The 27,617-nt window shown below is 46.7% G+C and overlaps 1 protein-coding gene across 1 annotated transcript in view; it reads left to right on the top strand.

Moving 5' to 3' along the window:
- ARK2N (arkadia (RNF111) N-terminal like PKA signaling regulator 2N) overlaps nucleotides 1–27,164 on the top strand; it is a 46,449-nt gene extending 19,285 nt beyond the window's left edge. The window contains exons 2-4 of the mRNA XM_056847821.1: nucleotides 20,268–20,450; nucleotides 25,592–25,718; nucleotides 26,914–27,164. Of these exons, the coding sequence (XP_056703799.1) occupies nucleotides 20,268–20,450; nucleotides 25,592–25,718; nucleotides 26,914–27,097 (494 nt within the window). The 3' untranslated portion in view covers nucleotides 27,098–27,164. The remainder of the gene's footprint in view (nucleotides 1–20,267; nucleotides 20,451–25,591; nucleotides 25,719–26,913) is intronic.
- Nucleotides 27,165–27,617: the final 453 nt, after the last annotated feature.

Here is a 27,617-nt window from a genome sequence, read left to right as displayed (position 1 = left end):
CATATCCCTTTTGAGCAGTGCATTTTTCTCACAAGTGCTTGTGTTTGCAACATTTCTAGTTAGAAGACGTGTCATTGTGCATATGCTTGATTTTTTTTTAAAAAAAAATCTCTTTTATCCAGAAGGGCACGGGAGTTTTGAAAGGCTATTAGAAACAGCAGGTCAATTCTGCACTAGGTTACACTGAATTTAGAGAAGTGAAAGTTTTGAATAAGGCTTTGCTGAACTAGCATGCTTTCTCGATAGACTTATACCATTTATCCAAACAAACAGCGTAGAAGTACTTAGGGGTGCGTATGTGTTTATATGTAAGATCCAATTGTGCTTTCATGCAGTGGTCAAACTCCAGAGTTTGCTCAGAGGTTTAGCAAGGAATGGGTTGATGAGTTTGAATTTTTTGGCCTGATGTTCACGGGTAAACAAAACACACGGGCTGTGATCCAGAGAGCCTCTTTAGGAAGCACATGCAAGGACTCGCACACAGGCGTTGGGGCTTTTGGCTTCCTTTCTTCCGGCCTGCAGCTCTGCACGCTGCTTGGTAAGTGGATTTTTCTTCCTCCTGGGCCGCATCAGCTAAGCAATCCTAACTACGGCAAGCCTAGCCAAATGTGCCTTTGGCAGTTTTAGAACAGGGGTCCCTAACCTTTTTGAGCCTGTGAGCACCTTTGGGATTTGGATACAACGTGGTGGGCGTGGCTGCTGCGGGAGGCGGAGCCAGCCACAAAACGGTTGCCGCAGCTTACCTTCAGTCACACAGTGAAGACTCTGGTGCTGTGGTGGCAGCTGCTGCCCGAGCGATGTTTTTAAAAATCTGCACAGCCAATCAGATCCCCAAAGGGCAGTCAGAAGCCTTCTGGACAAACGCTTCACCTGCCCCCTTCCACTCCCTAAAACACTTGGCGGGTACCAGGAAAGGTGCCAGGGGGCACTGTGGCACCCAGGGACACCAAAGTGGGCACCTCTGGCTTAGAATCATAGAGTTGGAAGGGGCCATACAAGCCATCTGGTGCCACCCCCTGCTCCATGCAGAATCAGCTTAAAGCATCCCTGACAAATCCTAACACCTAACTCGATCAAAGAAGGAAACGAGGTTTGTCTGGCAATAATATGGCTGCCTAGCTTCTGATGGAGATGGGGGCACTGGGAGCCTATTATAGCCGTGGTCCAGTGTGTGCATTGGACTCCCCCCCCCCTTTTGCCTTCTGGGTTCAGTTCATGGTACTGTTGATGACATATAAAGCTCTAAATGGGCTGAAGCATCTGAGATGCCTCCATCGCAGCCTTCAAGATGACATGGGGGATGGTCTTTTGAATATCCCACCTCTCTACCACATCAGGACGCCAAGCAGAAGGGTGTTCTTATTAGCTTTGAAATAATCTTGTCATGAACTCATGAAGCTGCTTTATACTGAATCAGACCCTTGGTCTGTCTAGGCCAGTACTGTCTACTCTGACTGGCAGCTGCTCTCCAGGGTCTTAGGCTGATGCTTTTTCACCTGATGCTTTTAACTGGAGATGCTGGGGTTTGAAGCCAGGACCTTCTGCCTGCCAAGGAGATGCTCTGTCACTCAGCGACGCCCCATCTAGATACGTACAATTTCTGGAAATTTTGAAGCCATGGAAAAAAACCATTTCCCCCCGGGTTTTTTTCCCTCGGAAAAGAACAGAAATTTGGGGGGAAATTGAAATAGATACAATACTTCCTTCCCTATCAAACCTAAACTACTGTTACTGCTTTAACAACATGAATGGCATCCTTTAAAACTTACTTTGCATATAAAATTGCACCATTTGACATATTTATGGAATTTAAAAGTTATCCATGTCTTAGTTTTGCACAAGCAAAATTGTATATATGCCCAATATTTGAGGGAAAACTGCAAGCTGATGCACCCTATGCGACCTTAGCACATGTATCTTAATCTTTGCTATCTGGTTCGAGAGAGCTCCGTACTCAGTGGAACTCTCAGAGTCTTCCTCTGAGGCTTTGGTGCAGTTTCTGCCCCACCTCCATCTGATCTCTTTTTCTCCCTCTTGCAGGGTAGGGCAATAAGCTACTTTTTTACCCAGTCTGTGGGTAAGTGTGTTACAGTGGTTTGTGGGAGAAGAAGTTTGTGGGTTTTTATATGCCGACTTTCTCTACCACATAAGGAAGACTCAAACCTGCTTACAATCACCTTCCCTTCCCTCCCCACAACACCCTGTGAGGTAGGTGGGGCTGAGAGAGTGTGACTAGCCCAAGGTCACCCAGCTGGCTTCGTGTGCAGGAGTGGGGAAACAAATCCAGTTCACCAGATTAGCCTCTGCCGCTCATGCTGAGGAGTGGGGAATCAAACCCATTTCTCCAGATCAGACTCCACCGCTCCAAACCACCGTTCTTAACCACTACACCACGCTGGAGACATGAAAAGGTCAACCACATCAGGTCAAAAGGACAACAGAAGGCATACAACGGTTGAGAAGCAATGAAAACCCTTCCCTTCGTGAAGATTCGGTACCCTTCTAGGTGCAGAAATGCATCTTGGTTTTAAGAGCTGTACAAGCCCACAGCTTGCCTACCTTGTCTTTAAAAGCATTTAATTCATTCTAAAAGATAAAGTATTTCACAGGAGTTTTTTCAGTACTCTTCCAATTTTTCCATCAGAAAAAGTAAAAAAGGGGGGGCTTGGAAAAAAGGGGGTTCTGACTTCTTCCAGTTTTCCCCCCAGGCCTTCACATTTCTGGCCCCATCCCAGTGTGGTGTAGTGGTTAAGAGCGGCGGACTCTAATCTGGAGAACTGGCTTTGACACCCCACTCCTCCACATGAGCGGCAGACTCTAATCTTGAGAGCCGGGTTGGTTTTCCCCACTCCTCCACATGAAGCCAGCTGGGTGACCTTGGGCTAGTCACAGTTCTCTCTGAACTCTCAGCCCCACCTACCTCACAAGGTATCTGTTGTGGGGAGAGGAAGGGAAGGAGATTGTAAGCCAGTTTGATTCTCAAAAGGTAGAGAAAGTTGGCAAATAAAACCCAACTCTTCTTCTTCCGCGGAAACGCTGGATTCTGTGCATCTTTATGAAGTAGCACAGGGTGTCTACTCAATGTGGCTCTTGACAGTTAGGGATACCGTAGAACAGGGGTCCCCAACATGGTGCCTCGGGGCGCTGGGTCACCTGCTAACACCTTTCCTGGTGCCCACAGGCAGGACCAGGTGGGGCTTGTGCCCAGCAGGGCTTCAGATTGACTGTGCACGTTAAAAGGCATCCTGCTAAACAGAGCTTCTGCCTGAAATAGTGAAGAGTTACTATGAGAGTTATGCATAGCCTTGCTTCCTAACATTTTGTGGTTGGCTCCGCCTCCTATAGAAGCCATTTTGTTGTTGCGCCCACTACCCTGTGTCAGAATTCAAAAGGTTTGCCCCCTCGCTCAAAAAGCTTGCGGGACCCTGGGGTAGAGTCAGTGAATTGTTATCCACACCTGAGCCCTTCGAGTGGGACAAGGTATAAATAAATGTAGGGGTGGGGTATATTTGTGCTGAGAGTCTTTGTATATGGTGTTGGCTGTCTGGATTGTGGCTGTCCTTTAAATCCATGTTGAAATAAAAATGTTTTCTGAGCCATTCTTTGAGGAGGTCATTCAACTAGATCACCCATCCTGGTGGGGAATTCCCAAGGATTCCTTCACACACATTTATTTTATTTGCAAGTTTGACTTAAATTCTATGCCTGGGAAGTAGCTAGGATTGCCAGCTCCGGGTCAGGAAATACCTGGAGATTTTTGGGGCGGAGCCTGAGGAGGGCGGGGTTTGGGGAGGGGAGGGACTTCAATGCCATAGAGTCGCGGGGAGCCGATCTCTGTTGGCTGGAGATCAGATGTAATAGCAGTTCTCCAGCTAGTACCTGGAGGTTGGCAACCCTAGAAGTCACTCTGTGTGGACAAATGTACCTGCAGTGTAGGTGGTTATGGTTAGGTTTCTTCTCATGGTAGAAAAAGAAGTTCCCACCAGTATTAGAATTTCTTCCATCTCTTCTGCACTAGGGCTTTCAAATGAAAACAGTTCGTGTTGCCTACAAATGAACCCGTTCAGCATTATCCTTTTCAAAGAGGTCAAAACTGAAATTGGAAACATCTATTTGGAAGAACTCTGAGCAACACATTGAGCAACTATTTCAGGCTCGGCGATCCTAAGCATATTTGCACTGAAAGTAATCCCACTGAGTTCAGTGGGACTTGGTAGTAATTGCGCTTTAGGATTGCAGCCTGAAATCATGTAGGGATATTGCAAGTAATGCAAAGACAAAATTAAAAACTCTTCTGAGTCGGCCTAAGGGAATTCTTTGGAGCCCTTCACGGTACCTATCACTGCTGACACAAGGACTGTTAATTTCCCGCAGACGTACGGTGTGTGTTCTCATTGGAATTATCTTAGGTTTATGTCACATCTGAGTTTATGCAAGTAAAATAACTTTAAAAGTATGTAAATATACTTTTTGCCCCTGTATTACCCCCCCTTCCTTTCAGGATAAACTGTCTTTTGTAGAAGTGAAGTCGTTTTTGAGAAGCTAAATTTTCAGGGTAACTATTTAAAAGGCTATGCAGGATACAATTTTATGTTAAAAACAAACAAAAGCAAATGGTTTGTAAAGCAACTTTGTGTGAGTGTGTGTGTGTGTGTAAATCTTTCCATGTATAATTTTGATACGAGTGATTTGATGTTGGTTTGGTGTCTCACTAATCTGAAAATCATGTGTACACTGGATTTAGTTGGTTTCAAACAGCAGGATTAATTTTTATTATCTCGACTGGGTTTTGGTTTTTTGATGATTTTTTTACTTGAATAAAATTTTATGGATTTTCCCTCATCGACTTTAAAAGTTAAGAATTTGCCACTGGTCGTTAACTGAAGAGTGAATGCGTACCACTTTCTAGTACAGGTTGACTGTCCCTTATCTGGTCTGCTTGGGACCAGAAGTGGTCCGTATTTCAGATCTTTCCATATTTTTGGAATTTTTGCATATACATAATGAGATATCTTGGGGATGGGAGCCAAGTCTAAACACGAAATTCATTTATGTTTTATATATATTTTATACACGTAGCCTGAATGTGATTTTAAACAATATTTTAAATAATTTTGTGTACATTGAACCATCAGTGGCACTGCCGAGGGCCTGTGTGTAACGCCTGCATGCCAGCTCAAAAGGTCCGGTTTTCGGATCTATCCGGATAGTGGATATCCGGATAAGGGATACTCAACCTGTATTGATAAAATACATTCGTTCTGCAGTCTTCCCAGTCTTCCCAAACATGTTGAGGCAGCTTTTTTATAGAGAGTGTCGTTGCCTCAAGGATGGTGCAGACTCGGTAGAGGCTAGATGAGCCAAGTCTGTTGACGCGGTAGACTCTTTCGCGGCGGAATAGTTTGAGTGGGTGTTAAGCCCATTTTAATTTATTGAAATCTGCTGCAGGCAGCTGAATTTCGCCCAACCTTTGCTAAGCCCCTACAAAACTGAAAAAACAAACCCAACATATCAATCTAGAGGGGGTTCTGCTGGAGGTCCCCCAAAGTCTTACAGCAATCACGAGTAATGGTGTGAGAGAGGGGGCCATCCATGCTTCATCTGTGCAAAAGCAGATCATGTTTCTTTGCTTGCAAAATCCTATGGTCACTGTAGACCACAGTGCTATTCGTTGTCTGGATAGCACTTGTGGTTAAATTCAAAAACTCCTTGGTAACCATTGTGGGCCAATACAGATATAAATGCTTGCTCTCCGTCAGGAGCCAGTTGCTAAGTTTGTGTCGTCATCATTCCCTCCCTCCTTCCCCTTACCTGAAGTTCTAATCTGAACCACAGACGATGCTAAACACAGTTCAGTCCTGATCTTAGGTCCTGGTTCAATGGCGACCTTGGTTTGCGTTAATCGCAATCCTTGGTAAGGCTGGGGAAAAGCAGGATGGAAGGCAAGAGTGTGCACAATTTGCACCTGGCTCTTGATCTTTTAATGACACTTAAAAGGGAATCGGCGTCATGTCTGTGCCAGTCGCGTGAAAACTGCTTGCCTGAAATCACAGGTCGAGGAGCCTTTTGAGCCAGTCCGACAGAAGTTGCATGAAGTAACCAAAAGGCCACACACTTCGGTAAAAATCAGCATAGTGTTATTAAAATCATAGAATCATAGAGTTGGAAGGGGCCATACAGGCCATGTAGTCCAACCCCCTGCTTAATGCAAGATCAGCCTAGAGCATCCCTGACAAGTGCTTGTCCAGCCTCTGCTTAAAGACTGGCAGTGAGGGGGAGCTCACCACCTCCCTAGGTAGCTGATTCCACTGTCGAACAACTCTTACTGTAAAAAAAAAAATTCCTGTTATCCAGCCGGTACCTTTCCACATGCAATTTAAACCCATTATTGCGAGTCTTATCCTCTGCTGCCAACAGGAACAGCTCCCTGCCCTCCTCTAAGCGACAGCCCTTCAAATACTTCAAGAGAGCAATCATGTCCCCCCTCAACCTCCTTCTGAATGAACATTCCCAACTCCTTCAGTCTTTCCTCATAGGGCTTGGTCTCCAGCCCCCTGATCATCCTCCTCGCTCTCCTGCACTCGGTCCATATCCTTTTTGAACGGAGGCCTCCAGAACTGCACACAGCACTCCAGTTGCTGCCTGACCAACGCTTACATAAGTTTCCCAGCAGCCAGAGAGAGATACAGCTGAGAAATTCATTTCACAGTCTGTACTGATTATTCTTTTAGGGGTCACTTTTTGGGTGCTGTTTTTGGGCAGTGTGATGTGTACCACCTGTATCAGGGTTCTGAGTTTGCCAAGCTGTGTGTGGAGGTGATCCAGCATTCACAAGGCTCATAGAAGTTTAATTTGGGGCTTATTTGAGCCAGCACACTCTGCCGATGCACCCAAAGGAGAGTTAGAATGTTGAATTATCAGTTAATTGTCTTTTGGTTTCCATTTTGAACTGGTAACCAGAAAAGGAAGCTTCTGGGAATGAGAGAGTCTCAAATGAGCCGGCCCTATAGCAGGTTCCAGAATTTCGTAAAGACGGGGAATTGGAGATATTGGTAGGAGAGAGGCCTGAATAGGAATACCTACACCTGTCCTTAGCACCTTAGAAAGAGTGTGAAGGATCCTGAACACATGAAGCTGCCTTATACTGAATCAGACCCTCAGTTCATCAAAGTCAGTATTGCCTGCTCAGACCGGCAGCGGCTCTCCAGGGTCTCAGGCAGAGGTCTTTTCGCATCACCTTCTTGCCTGGTCCCTTTAACAGATGCTGGGGATTGAACCTGGGGCCTTCTGCATGCCAAGCAGATGCTCTACCACTGAGCCACGGCCCTTCCTGCCTGCGATCTTGTCAGATCTTGCCCATCCTTGAAATCACCAGAAGTCTTCTGTGCTCTTTTGTGGGCTTTGAGGATATGGGAGAAATTGCCTTATGTTTGCAGGGGGACCTTTTCAAACATCTGCAGGAAACAGCCGTTGGAAGTTCAGTCTTCAGCCCCTGAACGGGTTGTGGAAGCCTGCAGGTTTCAGCTTGTGGCTTTCAGGTTTCAGCTTATGGCTGCAGCATTTCTGGTTGCGTAATATTGAAACTGGCATTGCTACAGGTTCAAGGAAGAACGAACAGTCCTGTTTTCTGAAGGGAACCATATTGGAATGTTGTCTCCAGTATTTCTGAAAAAAATCAGAGTAGTAGTTAATGCCCTCGAGCTGTTCAAAGCAAACCCTTCTTCACACCTTTGGGAAAATATCATCCCGAACAAATTTGTACTGACTGACAGATTAACATGCAAGGGTCCCTGTATTATTTTATCCCATCGCTTCTTTAGTTAGAATGATCTAGTTTCTCCCTTTCCTGTCCAGTTTTTAAAATTAACAATCTTAGGTTCTTGGTCTTACTTTTAAGCACTGTTCAGATTGAGGCAGGCAATATGCTTATGCAGATCCTTTAGGGAGGAGGAAGAAAGGCCGTGTTCCCTTTAAGTAACGAAACCTCGGAGGTTAAGGGTAACAGTATACAAAGGAATTAAACAAAACATATCTTTAATCCAGCAGCAGTGCATTTAAAAACACATTTAAAACAAAACAGGCTTCTAGGCCATATAAGTTGCAAAATGTGCAATATACACTATACACCTATTGCAGTTCTTTAAAGTAGAATCATAGAGTTGGAAGGGACCACCAGGGTCCTCTAGTCCAACCCCCTGTACAATGCAGGAAATTCACAACTACCTTCCCCCCCCCACACCCTCAGTGACCCCTACTCCATGCCCAGAAGATGGCCAAGATGCCCTCTCTCTCATGAACTGCCTAAGGTCATAGAATCAGCATTGCTGACAAATGGCCATCTAACCTCTTCTTAAAAACCTCCAGGGAAGGAGCACTTACCACCTCCCAAGGAAGCCTGTTCCACTGAGGAACTGTTCTAACTGTTAGAAAATTCTTCCTAATGTCTAAACGGAAACTCTTTTGATTTAATTTCAACCCATTGAAATTAATCAGTCTAGTGAATTAATCAGTCCAGTGAAACAACATACATGGACCAGACATGTTTTGGCCAAATATATATTTTAATTTATTTGTGTTTGTGTGTGTTAAGTGCCGTCAAGTCACTTCCAACTCATGGCGACCCTATGAATCAGCGTCCTCCAAAACATCCTGTCTTTGACAGCCTCGCCCAGGTCTTACAAATTGAGGGCCGTGGCTTCCTTGATTAAGCCAATCCATCTCTTGTTGGGTTTTCCCCTTTTCCTGATGCCTTCAACTTTTCCTAGCCTGATTGTCTTTTCCAGTGAAATTCATTTGTGTGGTGTTACCCTTAACCTCCCAGGTTTCCAGTTCAGTTTGGGGTTGGGTTTGCCCCTTCTGCTCTGTTGTTCGACCTTTGAACAAGGCCAAGCACAGGCATAACACTCTCCAGTTTCCTAGTCACGAATGAGGGGTCACTCGTGTGCGTGCTTCCCTGCCCCGTGCGCAACTCCCCCCCCCCCCCCGAATACCTTTCCGGAGTTAATTATGGTGCAGCATTAAAACACATTTAAGTTAAAAGAGAAAATGCCAAAGCAGGACTACAACTGAACATCGAGAAGACAAAAGTAATAACTTCAGGAGAATTACACAACTTTAAGGTTGACAATGAGGAAATTGAAATTGTTGAAGACTTTCTATTCCTTGGCTCCATCCTCAACCAAAAGGGAGACTGCAGCCAAGAAATCAGAAGGAGATTGAGTCTGGGAATGGCATCCATGAAGGAGCTAGAAAAGATTCTGAAGTGCAAGGATGTGTCACCAGCCACCAAGATGAAGTTAATTCATGCCATCGTGTTCCCTATTACTATGTATGGGTGTGAAAGCTGGACATTGAAGAAAGCTGATAGGAAGAAAGTAGATTCCTTTGAAATGTGGTGTTGGAGGAGAGGGTTATGGATACCGTGGACTGCCAAAAAAACAAATCAGTGGGTTATAGATCAAATCAAGCCTTATCTGACCCTTGAAGCTAAAATGACTAAACTTAGGCTGTCGTACTTTGGTCACATTATGAGAAGACAAGAGTCACTGGAAAAGACAGTCATGCTAGGAAAAGTTGAGGGCAGCAGGAAAAGAGGAAGACCCAACAAGCGATGGATTTACTCAATAAAGGAAGCCACGGCCCTCAATTTGCAAGATCTGAGCAAGGCTGTCAAAGATAGGACATTTTGGAGGACTTTCATTCATAGGGTTGCCATGAGTTGGAAGCGACTTGACGGCACTTAACACACACGCATTACCTTGGCACCAAGGTTAATGTTGACTGTGGTTTCCCTTTAGCCAACAACTGTAAACAGACTTCCGAAGCATCTGAAGTTAACCATCACTATGATTAAATTCAGTCTTCGCATATCTCAAGACACAGCTCTAGAGAGGGAGGATGGGAGGGGAAGGAGTGCATGCTTGAGGGGTATCCCCATTCTCCGGTGGTTCCTGGAGGGTGCTCCAGTCTCCACTAATTTATATTGCAGCACCCTGGAGCCACCGAGAAGGGAATTCCCAGTAAATGAATAAAAATTTTCACTCTTGGCTGTGGCTAAGAATTCAGGAAGCATCTGCATTGGTCTTAACGGCAAGATTTATGTAAGTCTCGGGGTGGGGTAAAGGGGGGGTAGGCAAAAGTTTACCTTGATGCAATAACAGGAAGTTACAAAAGATGGCCTTAATTTGTACAGCGCCCTGCACATGAAAAGTGTGCTGCTGTCCTTGGTATTTTGCCCTCCCAATGACCCTGCGACGGTTTTGTTGTTCAGGAGCGGCAGAGGTGGTGAACTCTTGACGTTCCTAAGTAATAAATACAACCACGTTCTGAAGACTTGGGGGCATGTTGGTTTTCATAGGAGGGGGTTGCAAGGGGAGGGGCCATGGCTCAGTGACAGAGCACCTGCTTGGCATGCAGAAGGTCCCAGGTTCAAGCCCCGTCACCTCCAGTTTAAGGGACTAGGCAAGTAGGTGATGTGAAAGACCCCTGCCTGAGACCCTAGAGAGCCGCTGCCAGTCTGAGTAGACAATACTGACTTTGATGGACCAAGGGTCTGATTCGGTATAAGGCAGCTTCATGTGTTCACCCGCCCCTCTTTCCACTACAGCTTGCTGAGCCCCCTGAAATTTTATTTGGGGGGGGGTCAGTAGACTCTAAGGGACAGCGTAGCGGAGGAATTTCCACCCTGTCTTTATTTAACTTGCTTGTTGGATCCAGGCCCATTACGTGGGAAGTGTTCTCAGTACCGGAGACAATTGTGTGTGTATAAAACACATGTGCATGCAATTGTTGCCAGCACTCAGAGCGCTTCACACATTATCTTGCTGTTTTTACGACAGTCATATAAGGTAGGCAAGTGTTATTCTCATGCTGAAGATGAGGGGAGGGCTGAGGCGGTGTGAGGTTGGCTTGCCCAAGGCCACCTAGTAAATTTGTAGCAGAGGTAAGGCTTGAACCTGCCCCTTCCCGATTTCCCTTAGCTACTAGGCTAAAACACCGTTATTTAAGCCCCAGACCTGCCTCCATGGCTGGCGTCCTGTTCATTGCACCACGCCTTGGCTCTCATAAATCCCAGAGAAATTTATTCTCTAGCCAGTTTATTGAGCGGCCCGATATTATTAGGAATTGGCAAGGTTGATTTTTTTTTAAAAAAATGATCATGGTAAAGGGAGAAACTGAATTGCATCTGATTTCATATATGTACCTTATTTGATAGTTGTATTTCTGGTGTGCATACCCAGGGCTGGTGCTACCATTAGGCGAACTAGGCGGTCGCCTAGGGCGCAGACCTCAGAGGGGCGCAGAGCTGGCCTGAGGGGCACAGTGTTAAACAGATTAGTTTCTTGGGAAAATGCAACTGACTATATATATAAAAGGTTTTGTAGGAATGCATCAGGCTTTTATTTTTTTCTACAAGATATCTGTTTTTGAAAATTAGTTAGCAATTGGGGGGGGGGGCACAAGTAGTTAGCCTTGCCTAGGGTGAAAAAATGACTGGCACCGGCCCTGTGTGTACGAGATGCACACCTGCCAACTTCTCAAAAGCAATTATGTGAAATGAAAGTAAAATACGAATGCTAATTTCCCCCTCTGACTTTCACTTTATGATTTCGAGGAGAATGTGGTTATGCTATTCTTTGACTGTATTTCTGTGTATCCTTTTGCCAAACCATGTACATTCAGAAATGTATCTACTGTAACCTAGAATTAATATAGATATGAATAAAAAATCTTACTGCCAATACCAGTGTGAAGCTAAACCTTGTTTTGCTGAGGTTTATTTTAAAATTCACCTTCTCCAGTTCAAGGGCCTTCCTTTTCCCTTCTGTTCCAAACTGAGATCTTTTTGTGTATGGTTCCTGCTGCCGCCGAGTTGGCTCTCCTCTTCCTTCTGTGGTGTCCCTGTGCCACTGATGCCTCTTCTCATCCTGCCACAGCTCACCCATACCTCGCCAGTCCCTCCACTGCTCTGTTTAGCTTGGAAAGAAGGCGGTTAAGGGGAGACATGATAGAGGTCTATAAAATTATGCGAAATATGGAAAGAGTGGACAGGGAGAAGCTTTTCTCCCTCTCTCAGAATACTAGATTGCGGGGTCATCTGCTGAAGCTGGAGGGTGAGAGATTCAAAACAGATATAAGGAAGTACTTCTTCACACAACGCATAGTTAAATTGTGAAACCTGCCCCAAGATGTGGTGATGGCTGCCAACTTGGAAGGCTTTAAGAGAGGAGTGGACGTGTTCATGGAAATTAGGGCTACCCATGGCTACTAGTCAAAATGGATACTGGTCATGATGCATACCTATTCTCTCCAGGATCAGAGGAGCATGCCTATGATATTAGGTGCTGTGGAACACAGGCAGGATAATGCTGCTGTTGTTGTCTTGTTTGTGGGCTTCCTAGAGGCACCTGGTTGGCCACTGTGTGAACAGACTGCTGGACTTGATGGGCTTTAGTCTGATCCGGCATGGCCTTTCTTATGTTCTTATGTCCCTGTGACATGTCCTGTCCTGCCAGTGCGGGGACAGAACATGTCACAGGTGACCCCACTTCTTCCATTTGTCCATCCCCTATGAGAGAAGTCCCCAAACTTTACGAGCCAGTGGGCACCTTTGGAATTCTGACGCAGGGTGGTGGGCACAACCTCAAAATGGCTGCCCCTGGAGGCGGAGCCAACCTCAAAATGTCAGGGAGTCAGGTTATGCAAAAAATCTAATAGTAACCCTTCAACATTTCAGGCAGAGGCTCTGATTAACAGGATGCCTTCTAAAGCAAGCATACTGTTGAAAAACAATTTCTTGCCTACACACTGTCTACGTTCAGTCATGCAGTGAAGATCCTTGTGCTGCGGTGGCAGCTGCTACAGAAACATTTTTTTAAAAATCTGTACAACCAATCAGGCGACTTGCTGGGTAAAAGCCCCCTGGCCCTGCCCACTATAGAAATTCACTTGGCCGGCGCCAGGAGAGGTGTCGGCGGGCACCATGGCGCCCATGAACACCACATTGGGGACCCCTGCCCTATGACATTCCCTGACTTCAGAGAAGAAACTGAAATGGCACGTGTCTTTGTGGACACGGAATTTGGTTGGGCAAAGGCAGAAGAGAAGGCATAGACACAAGACACTGGGGCTCTTCTGTGAGCAAAGGCAGACTGCGGTCTCCTCCTTTTGGGCGGGGCGGTGCTAGCACACTTCTGGCTGGCTGGTCTTTGGGCTGAAGGTCCCAGGCTATCCACCGCTGCCGGGAAGCGGGAGGCCTTTAGACAGGGCACGCAAGGCAGGACGCAGGGCCCTCCTGGGTCCTCCTCATTCTTCTCATAGTTAAATTGTGGAACTCCCGGCCCCGGGATGTGGTGATGGCTGCCAACTTAGAAGGCTTGAAGAGGGGAGTGGGCATGTTCATGGAGGAGAGGGCTATTCATGGCTACTAGTAAAAGTGGTTACTAGTCATGATGATGCATACCTATTCTCTCCAGGATCAGAGGAGCATGCCTATTATATTAGCTGCTGTGGAACACAGGCAGGATGCTGCGACGGTTGTCTTGCTTGTGGGCTTCCTAGAGGCACCTGGTTGGCCACTGTGTGAACAGACTGCTGGACTTGATGAACCTTGGTCTGACCCAGCATTGCCTTATGTTCTTATGCTATCATTGCAACATTAAACCTTTTAAATGTTTCCTTTTTCCGTGAGAATTTCCGCTTCTAAAAAGGAAGCCTTTTCTGTGCTGTTAACCGAATGAATGTGAGCTGGTCCTCAAATGTGTTTCCAGGAATTTGCCTTGCCAGAGCTGATTCATGCATGCCAGCTTGGACGAGAGAGCCTTCTTTCACAGGATGCGCTGTTTGCAACTGATATTTCCCACCTCGCCTTCCTTTTTAGGTCTTTTGCATATTTTCCTCCCTCCCCATGTTTGCACCGGGGACCATTTCCCCCTCCTTCCTCTTCCACTTCCTTGGAATGTATGGATTTGCTTCGATTCGGCGACCTCTTGTCCTTGCATGCGTGGAGTTCCTGCATCCATTTCAGTGGGGGTGGGATGGCTGCTGCCTGTGAGCGATCCTTTCCATATGCCAAATGCTTTCTCTGCCAAAGGGAATGAGAAGTCCTCCTCCGCAGGAGTGTGATATGGTCACTGAGCTGTAGATCAGTCATGGCTGTGTGTGTGTGTGTGCGGGGGAATCTCTTAGATTTCCTGAGGACCAATCCTGTGCTGGTATGGGGAAATGGTCAGACGTGTTGAGCCTCAATATCAAGCACTTGAATATTTTCCAGGCCTGGTGTGCATGTGTAAAGTGCTGTCAAGTTGCAGCTGACTTATTGCGACCACTGTGTGAACAGACTGCTGGACTTGATGGGCCTTGGTCTGATCCAGCAGGGCCTTTCTTATGTTCTTATGACCCCAGCAAGGAGCTTTCAAGGCAAGTGAGAAGCAGAGGTGGTTTGCCTGTGCCTTCCTCTGCAGAGTCCTCCTTGGTGGTCTCCCATCCAAGTACCCATCCCACTTAGGTTCTGATGAGATCAGGCTAGCCTGGGACATCTAGGTCAGGCCAAGGCGATCGACTACCTTGGTATGTGCTGTCAAGTCACAGCTGGCTTATGGCGACCCCATCAAGGCACTTTCAAGGCAAGTGAGAAGCAGAGGTGGTTTGCCATTGCTTTCTTCTGCAGAGCGTTCGGTGGTGGTCTCCCTTCCAAGTACCAACTCTGCTTAGCTCCCAAGATCCAACAAGATCAAGCGATACCATGCCACCTTCCCTCCCTCCAGGCCTGGTAGTAACTTTCAAATGAACCATGTGGCCATGGAAATTAGCACCTGCCAATAATAGGCTTGCTCAGTCGTTGAATGCTGTAGGTAGATCACATGTACTGAAAGACAGGTCACGATATCAGGCTTCCCATTTTGTGTTGTATTACTGTGGATGAACTTGTGAAAATCGTGAGGTTGACCCCCTCGGCAATGCAGACCAAAACAGTTTGGTGCCTGGGGTGGGGAATGCATATGGCAGCCTGCATGTACCCTGGTTGTCGTGGTGCAGGCGAGGAGCGAGGGCTGTAAATTGTAAGCGTAGTCTGGGGAACAGTCCAAGGTCATTCACAGTGAAGGCAGAGTCCGAGATATCAATACAGGCAAGGGAAGTCCAAGGTGTTAGTCAGAGCCAGTCCAAGAAGTCAAGGAATCAGGAATCCAAAGGATAGCAGGGAAACAAGGCCGGTACACCAGGAGGTTGGTGACAAGTTGCTTGCACAACAGCCAAGCCTAACTGATGGCTTAAATCCCTTCCCCTGCTGCTGTAGCAGAGCCAGCTGATGCTGATGAGGCTGAGTTCACAGGTGGTGCTTCAGCCCTGCTCTTCCTCATCACTGCTACTGGGGAGGTTCCTGTGTAAAGCCTTCAGCCTAGCACTCTGCCGTCTCTGCTGCATTGCCAGACGAACCTGTTTTCTTTTCTGCTCCAGTGGCCTTGACGAGGCCTCTAGAGACACTGCATGTTGCAAGGTGTCAGGTCCAACTGGAGTCCTTGAGCTGGCAGGCTGCAGGCATGGCGAGTCATCTCCTGACTTTGGCTGATCCTCTATTCTGGCCTCTACTTCCTCTTCGTCAGAGGACGTCTCTGCAGGCTGACTCTCTGCAGGCTGACTCATGACACCGGTTTAACCAGGGGCCCAATCCACCAGGAAGATTTCCTGCACCAACTTCATATGACTATGCTCTTTCCCCATTTTTGTTCACTTCATTGAGGCTTGTATTTAAGAATAATAGTAAATAATAACAACAATTTTCTAGTGGGTTGGGTCTCAAGACCTGACTGTCTGCTATTCTGTTCCCTAAAATCTGTCTTCTGGGTAGCTTCCTTAGCTTTCCTCCTAGCAGGGCTGCCAGGGTTTAGTTTAATCCAAGTATAAGTAGGGACCCTTTAAATTTGTTTGGAGAATCAGCGCTAATAATGCTCGTACTTCAAGAAAGACCAGATGAAAATGTTTTAATAAGGAAAGCCATTTTTAACTCTCTTCTATTGACAAATTGGAGACATTTTGCTCATTAATAACTCCTTTTGTTTTGTTTAAAGAAGTTTAGAGCATGGTTTTTAACAAATTGACAAATGCTATTTATTGTTCTGCATGTAAACTATCACTGTCTGTGTGACGTATGCTAAAATTTAAGCTAAGTTATAAGGTGTGCTGTTTGGAAGTGCGGAAGATACAAGAGTTGGAGCTACAGATAACAAGTTTATGCTTGTATTTCCTACTGATGAAGACTTTCACCCAAGTTATTCTCTGGGTAGGTGATAACGAATATCACTCTGCATGTATATATACTTATACATTTTTGCATGATTATACATGTAGGAGTGGTACAATTTTGACTTGACTCCTGTTGTTGCCTGAACATCATTTGGCTTGCTTAGGCCTGTCTGATTTTAAAAAAAATATTCCTTATGTGCTTTCGACACTATTGCCAATTAATTAAAACTCCAATGTGCACAAAATACAATAAAAAAATAAAAGCCTAAGGGATTATGAACAGCTACTTCATTGGCTAGATATCCGACAGTCAATATTGTACTAGACCCTCGTATCTTCTGCACTCAAAACTTTTTTTTTAATTGATCATGTGATGTGTTGATATACCATGTTGCGTTGGACCCTGATGATATTGTTGTGGGGAGAAAAACAACTCTCTGGTTTTAATTCTGCTTACTAATAAGCACCCTGGCATCTATTCCTTCCTGCCCATTCCTTCCAAATTCTCGCTTGTAAGTATAATTTTAGGAAGTGTGTTTTTCAACAGCTAATTTCCCCCAGTGTGACTTACGAGAATTTCTCCCCACTTTAGAATCATCTGTGTTTAACGTTCAGTCATCGTCCCCCCCCCCCTTGTATTAATCATTCGTTTGTTTTTATTTTATTCTTTGCATTGAATTTGTCTTGATTTTCGGAACTCTAGGAAGCTGCTAGCGAGGTGGATGCAGGCCCGCTGGAAATCTTTGATGCGTTTCTTTAGCTTCAGTCGCGGAACTGTTACTAGATCCTCTTTCCATACGATTCTTTCCCAGCAGAATTTAAAACTGCTTTTGCATTTCTGGTGGAGAAACCGTTTTTTCAGATCTCCCAGACTTCTTGTTGGGTTAAGTTTTTTGCCTTTGTTTCGATGATATTTCAACAGAACCTTTGTGTTCAATGGCAGCGTGCCTCCGTCAGGTGATGGTGGTGGGAAAACAAGTGGGTAAGAAGCCCCATATGCTTTGCTTGTGGGTTTCCCAGAAGCATCTGTCTGGTCGCTGTTGGACGGGATACCTGACTAGATGGACTGTTTGTGTGCTCCAAATTGGTTCTTCAGTCTGACCATGGTCCCCATAAAGGACGGTCTGTGGCTCAGTGGCAGAGCATCTGCTTAGAATGTAGAAGGCCCCTGGCATCTCAAGATGAGCCATGGCTGAGTGACAGAGCATCTGCTTGGCATGCAGAAGGTCCCAGGTTCAATCCCCGGCATCTCCAGTGAAAAGGGCCAGACAGGAGGTGATGTGAAAGACCTCAATGGGTCATTGGTAGAACATCTGCTGGGCATGCAGAAGGTCCCAGGTTCAATCCCTGGCAACCCCAGTTAAAAAGGAACAGGTGGTAGGTGGTGTGAAAAACCTTAGCCTGAGACCTTGGTGAGCCGGTGCCAGTCTGAGTACTGATCTTGATGGACGAATGATCTGCTTCATGTATTCATGTGGCGCAAGACTTTTCCCTTTAGAATGTGCATCATTGTTTTGTACCGCTACTTGAAAGTGCATGGAAACAGGCAGCGATAACCTGCAATGTAAAGAGAGCTCCCTTTCTGTCGCGTCAGACTACTGGTCCCTCTAGACCTGTATTGTTTATCCTGGCAGGGAGCTGCTTTCTTAATATCTCAAGCAAGGATCCTTCCCAGTTCCACTACCTAAGATGCTTTCTATCAGAGATGCCGGGGAATTTGCAGTCTTACACATGCCAAACATGGGCTCTACTCAGGGAGTTGCAGCCTATTCCCTAACCACGCTTAGCCACCAAGGACCATGTTTACGGCTCTGTGGGTAAAATGAAAGGCCCGTTTTAAAGGCCACTTTAACTATTTGTATGTTTTTATGAGGCTGCCAACAGGCGCCCAAATTCTATTCAGCTAGTTTTATGCGCCTAAGGCTTCTTGGGACATGTGCTTTCTAAACAGTAATGTGCCCCCCACATCCCAAACTGTATGACAAAAAAAAATTGCAACTGAGTGGAGTTGCACAAAGCAGCGTGTGATATGGCACGGATCTTCTGTTCGAAGGGCAGGGGAGAAGTTGGATACCTATCTGTTCCGTTGTATCAATTTATTTAAAACATGCATTAGCCGCCTTTCTTCCTTCTGGAGCTCAAGGTGGCTTACAACACAGATAAAACATATAAAATAAAATAGAGAGCCAGCGTGGTATAGTGGTTAAGAGCGGTGGTTTGGAGCAGTGGACTCTAATCTGGAGAACCGGGTTTGATTCCCCCACTCCTCCACATGAGTGGCGGAGGCTAATCCGGTGAACCGGGTCAGTTTCCCCACTCCTACACGTGAAGCCAGCTGGGTGTCCTTGGGCTAGTCACAGCTCTCTTCGAGCTCTCTCAGCCCCACCTACCTCACAGGGTGTCTGTTGTGGGGAGGGGAAGGGACAGTGATTGTAAGCCAGCTTGATTCTCCCTAAAGCAGTAGAGAAAGTTGGCACATAAAAACCAACTCTTCTGTGGTTCACGAAAGCTCATACCCTGCCAGAAATTTTTGTTGGCCTTTAAGGCGCTACTGGGCTCTTGCCCTTTTCTAAAGGTAGAACTGACATTGTTGCAGGTGTGCTACTCTGCCATGACAGGCCCTGCTGGCATGTCTTGAAAAACTGAATAAAGAACGCGGTAGGCCCAACACTTCCCCCCACAGAGGAGGCTGCCCACAGTCTCTCTGCGTGATTCATTGCTCTGTCTGGCCTTGCCGCCTGCCTCTGAGCCTCACCACAGTGGGTAATCCTGTCGCTCCCGTCTGTTAAGTATAGTGGGGGAGAGTGATCCAAATACCAGGATGCAAAAGCATTGCCCATCCTGGGAAGAGGTTGTCTCTGGGCCTGGGCTGGCCTGATCAGCGACTCATGCAGAAGCACAGATCTCATTGGGCAAGCTGTAAATTCTTACTCCATAAAGAGGCCTCTTTGGTTCTAAGAGGCAAGCGCGCCTCCAATTTTAATTCAGGAAGAAAGTGTGCTTCAGGTTTTGGAAATCTAGGAGAAGTCGAGGTCATGCTGGGAAGTCAGGAACTGCATGATCGGTCAGCCTTCTATCTCCCCTGCACCCGTTTCCTCCCCCTCCTCTTACAGTCCTGCTCTGGACTTCTAAATTTATTTGAAAGCTAAGGGTAGCAAATGGTAGTAAGGGTAGTAAGAGAAACCAGGCACATTTGGTTTGCAAACGGGGAGCTGTGTTCGTCTGTCACAGCAACATAGAAGCCCAGTGGCACCTTAAAGACTTTAAACATTTACCTCAATGTGAGCTTTCCTGAGTCACGGCTCACTTCCTCAGACTGAGGAAGTGACCCGTGACTCACAAAAGCTCCCATTGAAATGCACGCTGCTGCAAGTCTTTAAGGGGCTGCTGCCTTTCTGTCTTGCGTTCGTTTGGCACAGTGTGTTCTGAGAGAATTTGGAGTTTTCTGGCTCCATCTTTGGATTTTCAGCGGGGGAGTACAAAGGGCTTTGGCAGGCTGAATATTTTGTGTTTGCCAAGCCACTTCTTCGCCTCTTATGAAAGAGCCCTGTGGCGCAAAGCGGTAAGCTGCAGTGCTGCAGTCGAAATCTCTGCTCACGACCTGAGTTCGATCCCGACGGAAGTCGGTTTCGGGTAGCCTGCTTAAGGTGGACTCAGCCTTCCCTCCTTCCGAGGTCTGTGAAATGAGTAACCAGCTTGCTGGGGGTCGAGTGTAGATGACTGGGGAAGGCAATGGCAAACCATCCCATTAAAAATAGTCTGCCTAATAAACATTGGGACATGACGTCTCCCCATGGATCAGTAATGACTCAGTGCTTTTAAGTCACTTATTCCTATGAAAGATCATGTTTTTGGTCTCCGTCCATTGAAATGAATGGACGCAAATGTGCCTCTTTCCCTTGAGACGTTGGATCTTCATATGTTGCAGCTCACAAGGCAGACTATACAGTAATGTTAGAGTTAATGAGCTTTGTGTCTTAGAGGGTGGCCTCATCTCACCTTTGCGGCTCTCCTTCCTTTCCCAGGCGGACCGCCAGTCGTGGCTCATTACGATATCTCGGACACTAACTCTGACCCCGAAGTGGTGAATGTGGACAATCTTTTGGCAGCTGCAGCCGTTCAAGAGCACAAGAGTTCGGTCATTAGCAAGGAAACCGGACCCACTTGGAGGACGAGGGGGCTCCTAGAGGAATTGAATTCCGAGGCAGGTGAGTATCAGCTTGGATTGTGGGTATCAGCTTTGGCCAGCTTGGATGCATGCACCCTTGAAAACCAAGCTGAGCTTCTGTTCCTTTTGCAAGCTGGAGAGGCTTCCTTGAGCCTTGCATGACCAGCTCCTCTACATTCCTCTGTGCTACTGTCCCTCCACCCTTCTCCATATGCCACATTATCTGTAACCTCACTGGGCGTGCAGCACTCAGACCCATCCCATTCAGTGATGGGAGTTGCAGAAAGCGCCGAGCAAACCTGCACCTTACAAAACATAGGCAACAAAATATGTTGAGAGGGGCTGTGGCTCAATGGTAGAGCATCTGCTTGGCATGCAGAAGGTCCCGGGTTCAATCCCCGGCATCTCCAGTTAAAGGGACTAGGCAAGGAGGTGACGTGAAAGACATCTGCCTGAGACTCTGGAGAGCCATGGAGAGGGGCTGTGGCTCAGTGGTAGAGCATCTGCTTGGCATGCAGAAGATCCCGGGTTCAATCCCCGGCATCTCCAGTTAAAGGGCCTAGGCAAGGAGGTGATGTGAAAGACCTCTGCCTGAGACTCTGGAGAGCCATGGAGAGGGGCTGTGGCTCAGTGGTAGAGCAACTGCTTGGCATGCAGAAGGTCCCAGGTTCAATCCCTGACATCTCCAGTTAAAGGGACTAGGCAAGTAGGTGATGTGAAAGACCTCTGCCTGAGACCCTGGAGAGCCGTTGCCAGTCTGAGTAAACAATACTTACTTTGATGGACCTTGATGGTCTGATTCCGTATAAGGCAGCTTCATATGTTCATATGTTTGAGAATGGGCTGTGGCTCAGTGGTAGAGCATCTGCTTGGCATGCAGAAGGTCTCAGGTTCAATCCCCAGCATCTTCACTTAAAGGGACTTGGCAGATAGGTGATGTGAAAGATCTCTGCCTGAGACCCTGGAGAGCCGCTGCCGGTCTGAGTAGACAATACTGACTTTGATAGACCAGAGGTCTGATTCAGTATAAAGCAGTTTCATGTGTACCTAAAACCTTTCTTTGTTTAATAATCCGATGACTCAGCGGTCTCGGACAGAACCAGTGTTACAAATACCACCTTCCGTGTCCATCCCTGCAAAGAAGCCACTCCTGCCAGAAATTTAACCACAGCCAAAGTAATAGCAGTGTAGTGTAGTGGTTAAGAGCGGCGGACTCTAATCTGGAGAACCGGGTTCAATTCCCCACTCCTACCCACAAAGCCAGCTGGGTGATCTTGGGCCAGTCACAGTTCTCTCAGAACTCTCTCAGCCCATGCGTAGGCAGGCAATGGCAAACCACCTCCTAATGTCTCTTGCCTTGTAGACCCTACAGGGTTTCCATAAGTCAGCTGCGACTTGACAGCACTTTCCACCACCAACCAAGTAATACCAGGGCCAGTCTCGGTTAACAGAGAAGACACAGAAACAGGAGAAACCTCGGAAACGATCACCGGCTGTATCTACAGATCTCTCAAAGGGGCGGTCAGCCTACAATCAAATAAAATGTGGGGTAAAGATTTGATAGCTTCAGACTCACATGCACATAATCTGTCCAACTATAGTACTCCTTAGAATCCACCCTCCAAAACAGCAGAGGGGAAACGGTTTAGCCCGGCCAAAAGAAAAGCCATGCGATATTTGCGGAGAGTCACTTCGTGAAAATAAGGTGAAGAGAAGTTTTGGTTTTTTTATATGCCAACTTTCTCTACCACTTAAGGAAGAACCAAACCAGCTTACAATCACCTCCCCTTCCCCTCCCCACAACAGACACCCTGTGAGGTAGGTAAGGCTGAGAGAGTGTGACAAGCCCAAGGACACCCAGCTGGCTTCATGTGGAGGAGTGGGGAAACCAACCAAATCGGGTTCACCAGATTAGAGTCGATCTTATGTGGAGAAGTGGGGAAATAAACCCAGGTTCTCCAGGTTAGAGTCCACCACTCCAAACCACCGCTCTTAACCACTGCACCACGCTGGCTTTCTGGTGGAAGGGCTATGTAAAATTGTGCGCACCCCTTTGCTCGTACCCCATTACTCCCTAGAAGAAATTATTTCCCTTCCGTTCTTTCCCTTCATTTGCACGTGCTTCTGCTATTGTAGTTATACTTGAATAGCGCAGCCCTGTGGGTCAGATCCGTTTCCCACCCAATGATCAGGGAACCCCTCCGATAGGGCAGCGGTGTTCACTGGCATACCACAGCCATTGGGGACTGCACCTGCTGAAGTGCTTCCCATGTGGCAGCGGGCATGAGCTGGAGAGGGTCAGGGTTAGTATCCAGTCCAGAGATAAGCCAGCATCAGCTTTGACATCAGCCACAACATCTGAAGCATGAGGGTTTTTTGCTTCATGCTGACCGTATGGTTCTGGACACATCCCAGAGAATAAGACTGCTGCTATCATACCGCCCTTGTACAAATCTGTGGTGAGACCACACTTGGAATACTGTGTACAGTTCTGGTCACCACCCCTAAAAAGGGATATTGCAGAGCTTGAGAAGGTGCAGAAAAGAGCGAGCAAAATGATCAGGGGACTACAGCAACTGCCCTATGAGGAGCGGTTGAAACGCTTAGGGCTGTTTATCTTGGAAAGAAGGCGGTTAAGGGGAGACATGATAGAGGTCTGTAAAATTATGCCTGGTATGGAGAGAGTGGACAGGGAGAAGCTTTTCTCTCTGTCTCATAATACTAGAATGCAGGGTCATCTCCTGAAGCTGGAGGGCGATTCAAAACTGATAAAAGGAAGTATTTCTTCACACTACACATCATTATTTTGTGGGACTCCCTGCCCCAGGATGTGGTGATTGTAGCCAGCTTGGAAGGCTTTAAGAGGGGAGTGGACATGTTCATGGAGGAGAGGGTTATCCATGGCTAAAATGGATACTAGTCACGGTGCATCTCTCCAGGATCAGAGGAGCATGCCTATTATATCAGGTGCTGTGAAACACAGGCAGGACAATGCTGTTGCTGTCATCTTGTTTGTGGGCTTCCTAGAGGCACCTGGTTGGCCACTGTGAACAAGCTGCTGGACTTGATGGGCCTTGGTCTGATCCAGCAGGACCTTTCTTATGTTCTTATCCCCCTTTGATTGTTGGCTGCTGGCAGTTCTGCCAGGTTCCGAGGGTAGCTGCGTGAGTACTGTCTTCCCACCACAGTCTGTCATGTTGGCTTTGCTCCCAGTCACAAATACCCCCCCTGCCGCTGCCTTTGTCATCCAGCAAATGCAGCATTCCTTCAGCGTTCCCTGCCAAGATTCCCAGCAATATCCACATGAGGAAAAGTTGCTGCTCTGCCGATCTCCTGTAGGTCCAAGTAGACAATACTGACTTCGATGGACTGAGGGTCTGATTCAGTATAAGGCAGCTTCATGTGTTCATGACACATCAGGGAAAACTGGCCCCTAGGATCAGTACCTTTAGAGGAGGGGCTGTGGCTCAGTGGTAGAGCATCTGCTTTGCATGCAGAAGGTCCAAGGTTCAATAGCCATGGGCAAATAGCCAAGAGGATGGGATATTATTGCAATGGGCTAAAGTGTTCTGATTCCTTACATGAACATATGAAGCTGCCTTATATTGAATCAGACCCTCGGTCCATCAAAGTCAGCATCATCTACTCAGACCAGCAGCGGCTCTCCAGGGTCTCAGGCAGAGGTCTTTCACATCACCTACTCGCCTAGTCCCTTTAACTGGAGATGCTAGGGATTGAACCTGGGACCTTCTGCATGCCAAGCAGATGCTCTACCACTGATCCACAGCCCCTCTGTCATTCATCGTAAACATTTAAACATCTTAAAACTCACTAAAACGTATTTCATCCTCCAAGCCTCAAAATAGACTGAACTTAAAAGAAAAAACTAATACCAAGACTTGTATCATTTGTCCTAAACATTTAAACATCTTAAATCTCACTGAACATTTTCTTGTAATAGATCATTAATATCTTGGTTTTTAAGTTGTTTACTTATCACGTCGGTAGTAATCATAAAAAGGTTGCCATTTCAACATGAATTCATCTAGATTTCATATTAATCGGGTAAGTTAATCTGGCCATCATTGCAAAATCAGAAAGTTTGTTATACCCCTCTGTAATTTCGGGAACTGTGTTGGACTTCCAATACCTAGCATAAACAGTTCTGGCAGCAAGGGTTGCATATTGGTAAAGCTCTTTATGAGCTGAACTGAGTTGGGAGGGGATTATGCCCAGCAACATATATTTAGATTCTAGAACAAAATTCACCTGAAGCATTTTCTATAACTGTTTGTGTATCATTCACCAATACTTTTGGCATTTGGTGCAAGTCCACCACTGGTGAAAAAGTATGCCACCACCTTCTGAGATTAGATGGGTGGTAGCCTGGGTTCAGGGCCATTTTGGTCATGGCTCCAAAACTCTGGAACTCTCTTCCCAGGGGCGCTCACCTGTCCCTTCGGTCACACAGCGAAGATCCTTGCGTTGTGATGCAGCTGCTGCCAGAGCAATGCTTTTGAAAGTCTGCACAGCCAATCAGAAGCCTCGCTGGGCAAAAGTTTCACCTGACCCCACCCCCTTTCTAAAAGCACTGGGCGGGTGCCAGGAAAGGTATCACATTGGGGACCCGGATCTGGGATAATTTTGGTTTCCTCTGTATAAAGTGACTTCTGGCATGTGTGGGGGTACTTCTGGAATCATCTTTGTTCCTGGGAATTCAGGCAGAAGACGCATGTGTCACAGCAGCAATGCCCAGAACAAAGGTCTGACAACTATCATCCATTCTCTACTACCTTCTTGACTGTATTCCTGCAGTGTGCTCTACAAGGGACCACCCTTGAAGGTTATTTGAAGTCTTCCACTCCCTGAATTCAGGAGCCTCATCTGCGGTTCAGCACGGGGTGCAAAAGCTCCCCTATCCTTCCCACTCCATCCCAATATGTCAAGATCTGACAGCAAGGCCCAGCTCTGGGTTCCAATTACACGCAGTTCCCAGGGCAGGGTCTTGGCTGCTGTGGCACCAATGTTCTGGATCGCTGTCATTGCAGCAGCTCCTGCATTCTTTCCCTAGCCGAGCTGCAGCGAACATAGAGCCACTGTTGGCGTGGTGAGAAGTGCCTTTCCGCTGAGGGAGTCCCAGCCACTGAATCTCAGGCTGCCTTTATCCGCTTGCTTCCGCAGATCACTTGGACGCGGGGATCCTGGCAGGTGACAAAACCGCGACCAGCACCACCCAGCTCAATGAAGAAATTAATATTGCCTCATCGGATAGTGAAGTGGAGATTGTGGGAGTTCAGGAACATGCAAGGTGCTTATTACATTCCCTTTTTCTCTTTTTAGCATTGAGTCTGCTTAAGCAGCTGAAATACATTTTCGGAAAGAACACAGATGGGTCCTGTCGAGCTTGCTTTTCCTGATTCAAACCTGATTCGATGTTTGCCTATGGTCAAGTGTATGAAATATATTAATTGTTGTCAATATAATAAGAATTGGTACTATCCTTTATAGGAGCCCCGTGGCGCAGAGTGGTAAGCTGCAGTACTGCAGTCAAAAACTCTGGTCATGACCTGAGTTCGATCCCAACAGAAGTTGGTTTCAGGTAGCCGATTCAGGGTTGACTCAGCCTTCCATCCTTCTGAGGTTGGTAAAATGAGCACCCAGCTTGCAGGGGGTAAAATGTAGACGATTGGGGAAGGCAATGGCAAACCACCCCGTAAATATAGTCTACCTAGTAGTAGGACTGTTGTAAGAATTGCTGGGATAGCATATGGGAGGTACGAACACTCTAAAAAAAGGCAAGGGTAGTCAGTCCCCTGTGCAAGCATCGGGTCATTACTGACCCTTGGGGTGACATCACATCCCGACGTTTACTAGGCAAACTATGTTTTATGGGGTGGTTTGCCATTGCCTTCCCCATTCGTCTACATTTTACCCCCAGCAAGCTGGGTACTCATTTTACTGGGTACCCAAGGTTGGGTGAAAAGACAATATATGTAAGTCTATGTATAAATACTGAAAGTATAATTTATTAAAAGCGCTATGTAAAAGTTAAAATTATTTAAAAGCATTAAAATAGCACAATGGCATTTCCTGAGATTGATAACTGTAACCACATACCAAACGCGTTTCAGCCTATGGGGCCTTCATCAGTGGTTAATTAGAACCCTTTGTTCAGCCTGCACACATTTACAAAAATACATTAATGAATACAAATACAAACAGTTCAAACCCAACCAGGCATGTGTATATGTTGTAAATTCTATTCCCAATTACTCAAACATCTGGTATAATAGATTCTTGTTGTAATACTGGTTAGTATAAGTCTCTCATATACTATGTGTGCAGGTATCAACCTAGTAAAGTAGTATCCAGGCTAGCCTGATATTATCAAAACTCAGAAGCCAAGCAGGGTCGGCCCAGGTTAGTACTTGGATAGGAGACCACCAAAGAAGTCCAGCGCTCCCGTGGGGAACCCTGCATTCACGGAGTTTGTTCTTCTGCAGGTGTGTCCATCCTCGGGGAGGAGTGATCCAAAGTGTGTCTTCCCGGAAACATGGCTCAGGTCTGCAGTGCACCCGGCAAGCGGAACCATGGACAGGCGTGGCCCCTCCGCAGAACTGGTCTTCGCCGCCGGAAGTGGTGGACCTCACGTTAGACGAAGACAGCAGGCGCAAATACCTACTGTAATGCAACTTCACTGTGTTTTTAGTCTCTTAGCCTTCTCTCCCTTTCGTGGCACAGAAGTTCATGCCTCTGCTCTCGGCGTTCTGGAATTCAGGCTCTCGCTGGAAAGTTGCCCCTTCTCTCCAGCCCCCGTTAAAATGACGGTCTCGTTTCAGAACTTTTCTCGAAATACTGACTCCCCCCTTCCGTAGTCGAGGGGAATCTTCCCCCTTACAAAAACCTTAACGGCACTAAACTTCCAGCGACTACTTCCAAGTTTTCCATTTTAATTTAGAGTATTTATTCATGGAAGCGGTGGCATCTGCTCCCACCGATCCACACCTTTTAGAGCCGCATGGTTTCGTTCTTTTCAGTTCACCACTAAAAACAGATTTCCTGGTACACACGAGGCTTGATTTTCCTTTCTGCTTGGTGAGATGAGCATTAAAAAACACCGCCGGCTTGATGTGTTCCATGGCTCTCGGTGCCCCTCCAGTGGTCGTAGGGTAACAGTGGATGCGTAGAACTGTGGAGTACAACCGAA

Source organism: Euleptes europaea, chromosome 4 (assembly GCF_029931775.1).
Source record: "Euleptes europaea isolate rEulEur1 chromosome 4, rEulEur1.hap1, whole genome shotgun sequence".
Classification (NCBI taxonomy): domain Eukaryota; kingdom Metazoa; phylum Chordata; class Lepidosauria; order Squamata; family Sphaerodactylidae; genus Euleptes; species Euleptes europaea.
This window is presented reverse-complemented; position numbering and strand designations above follow the sequence as displayed.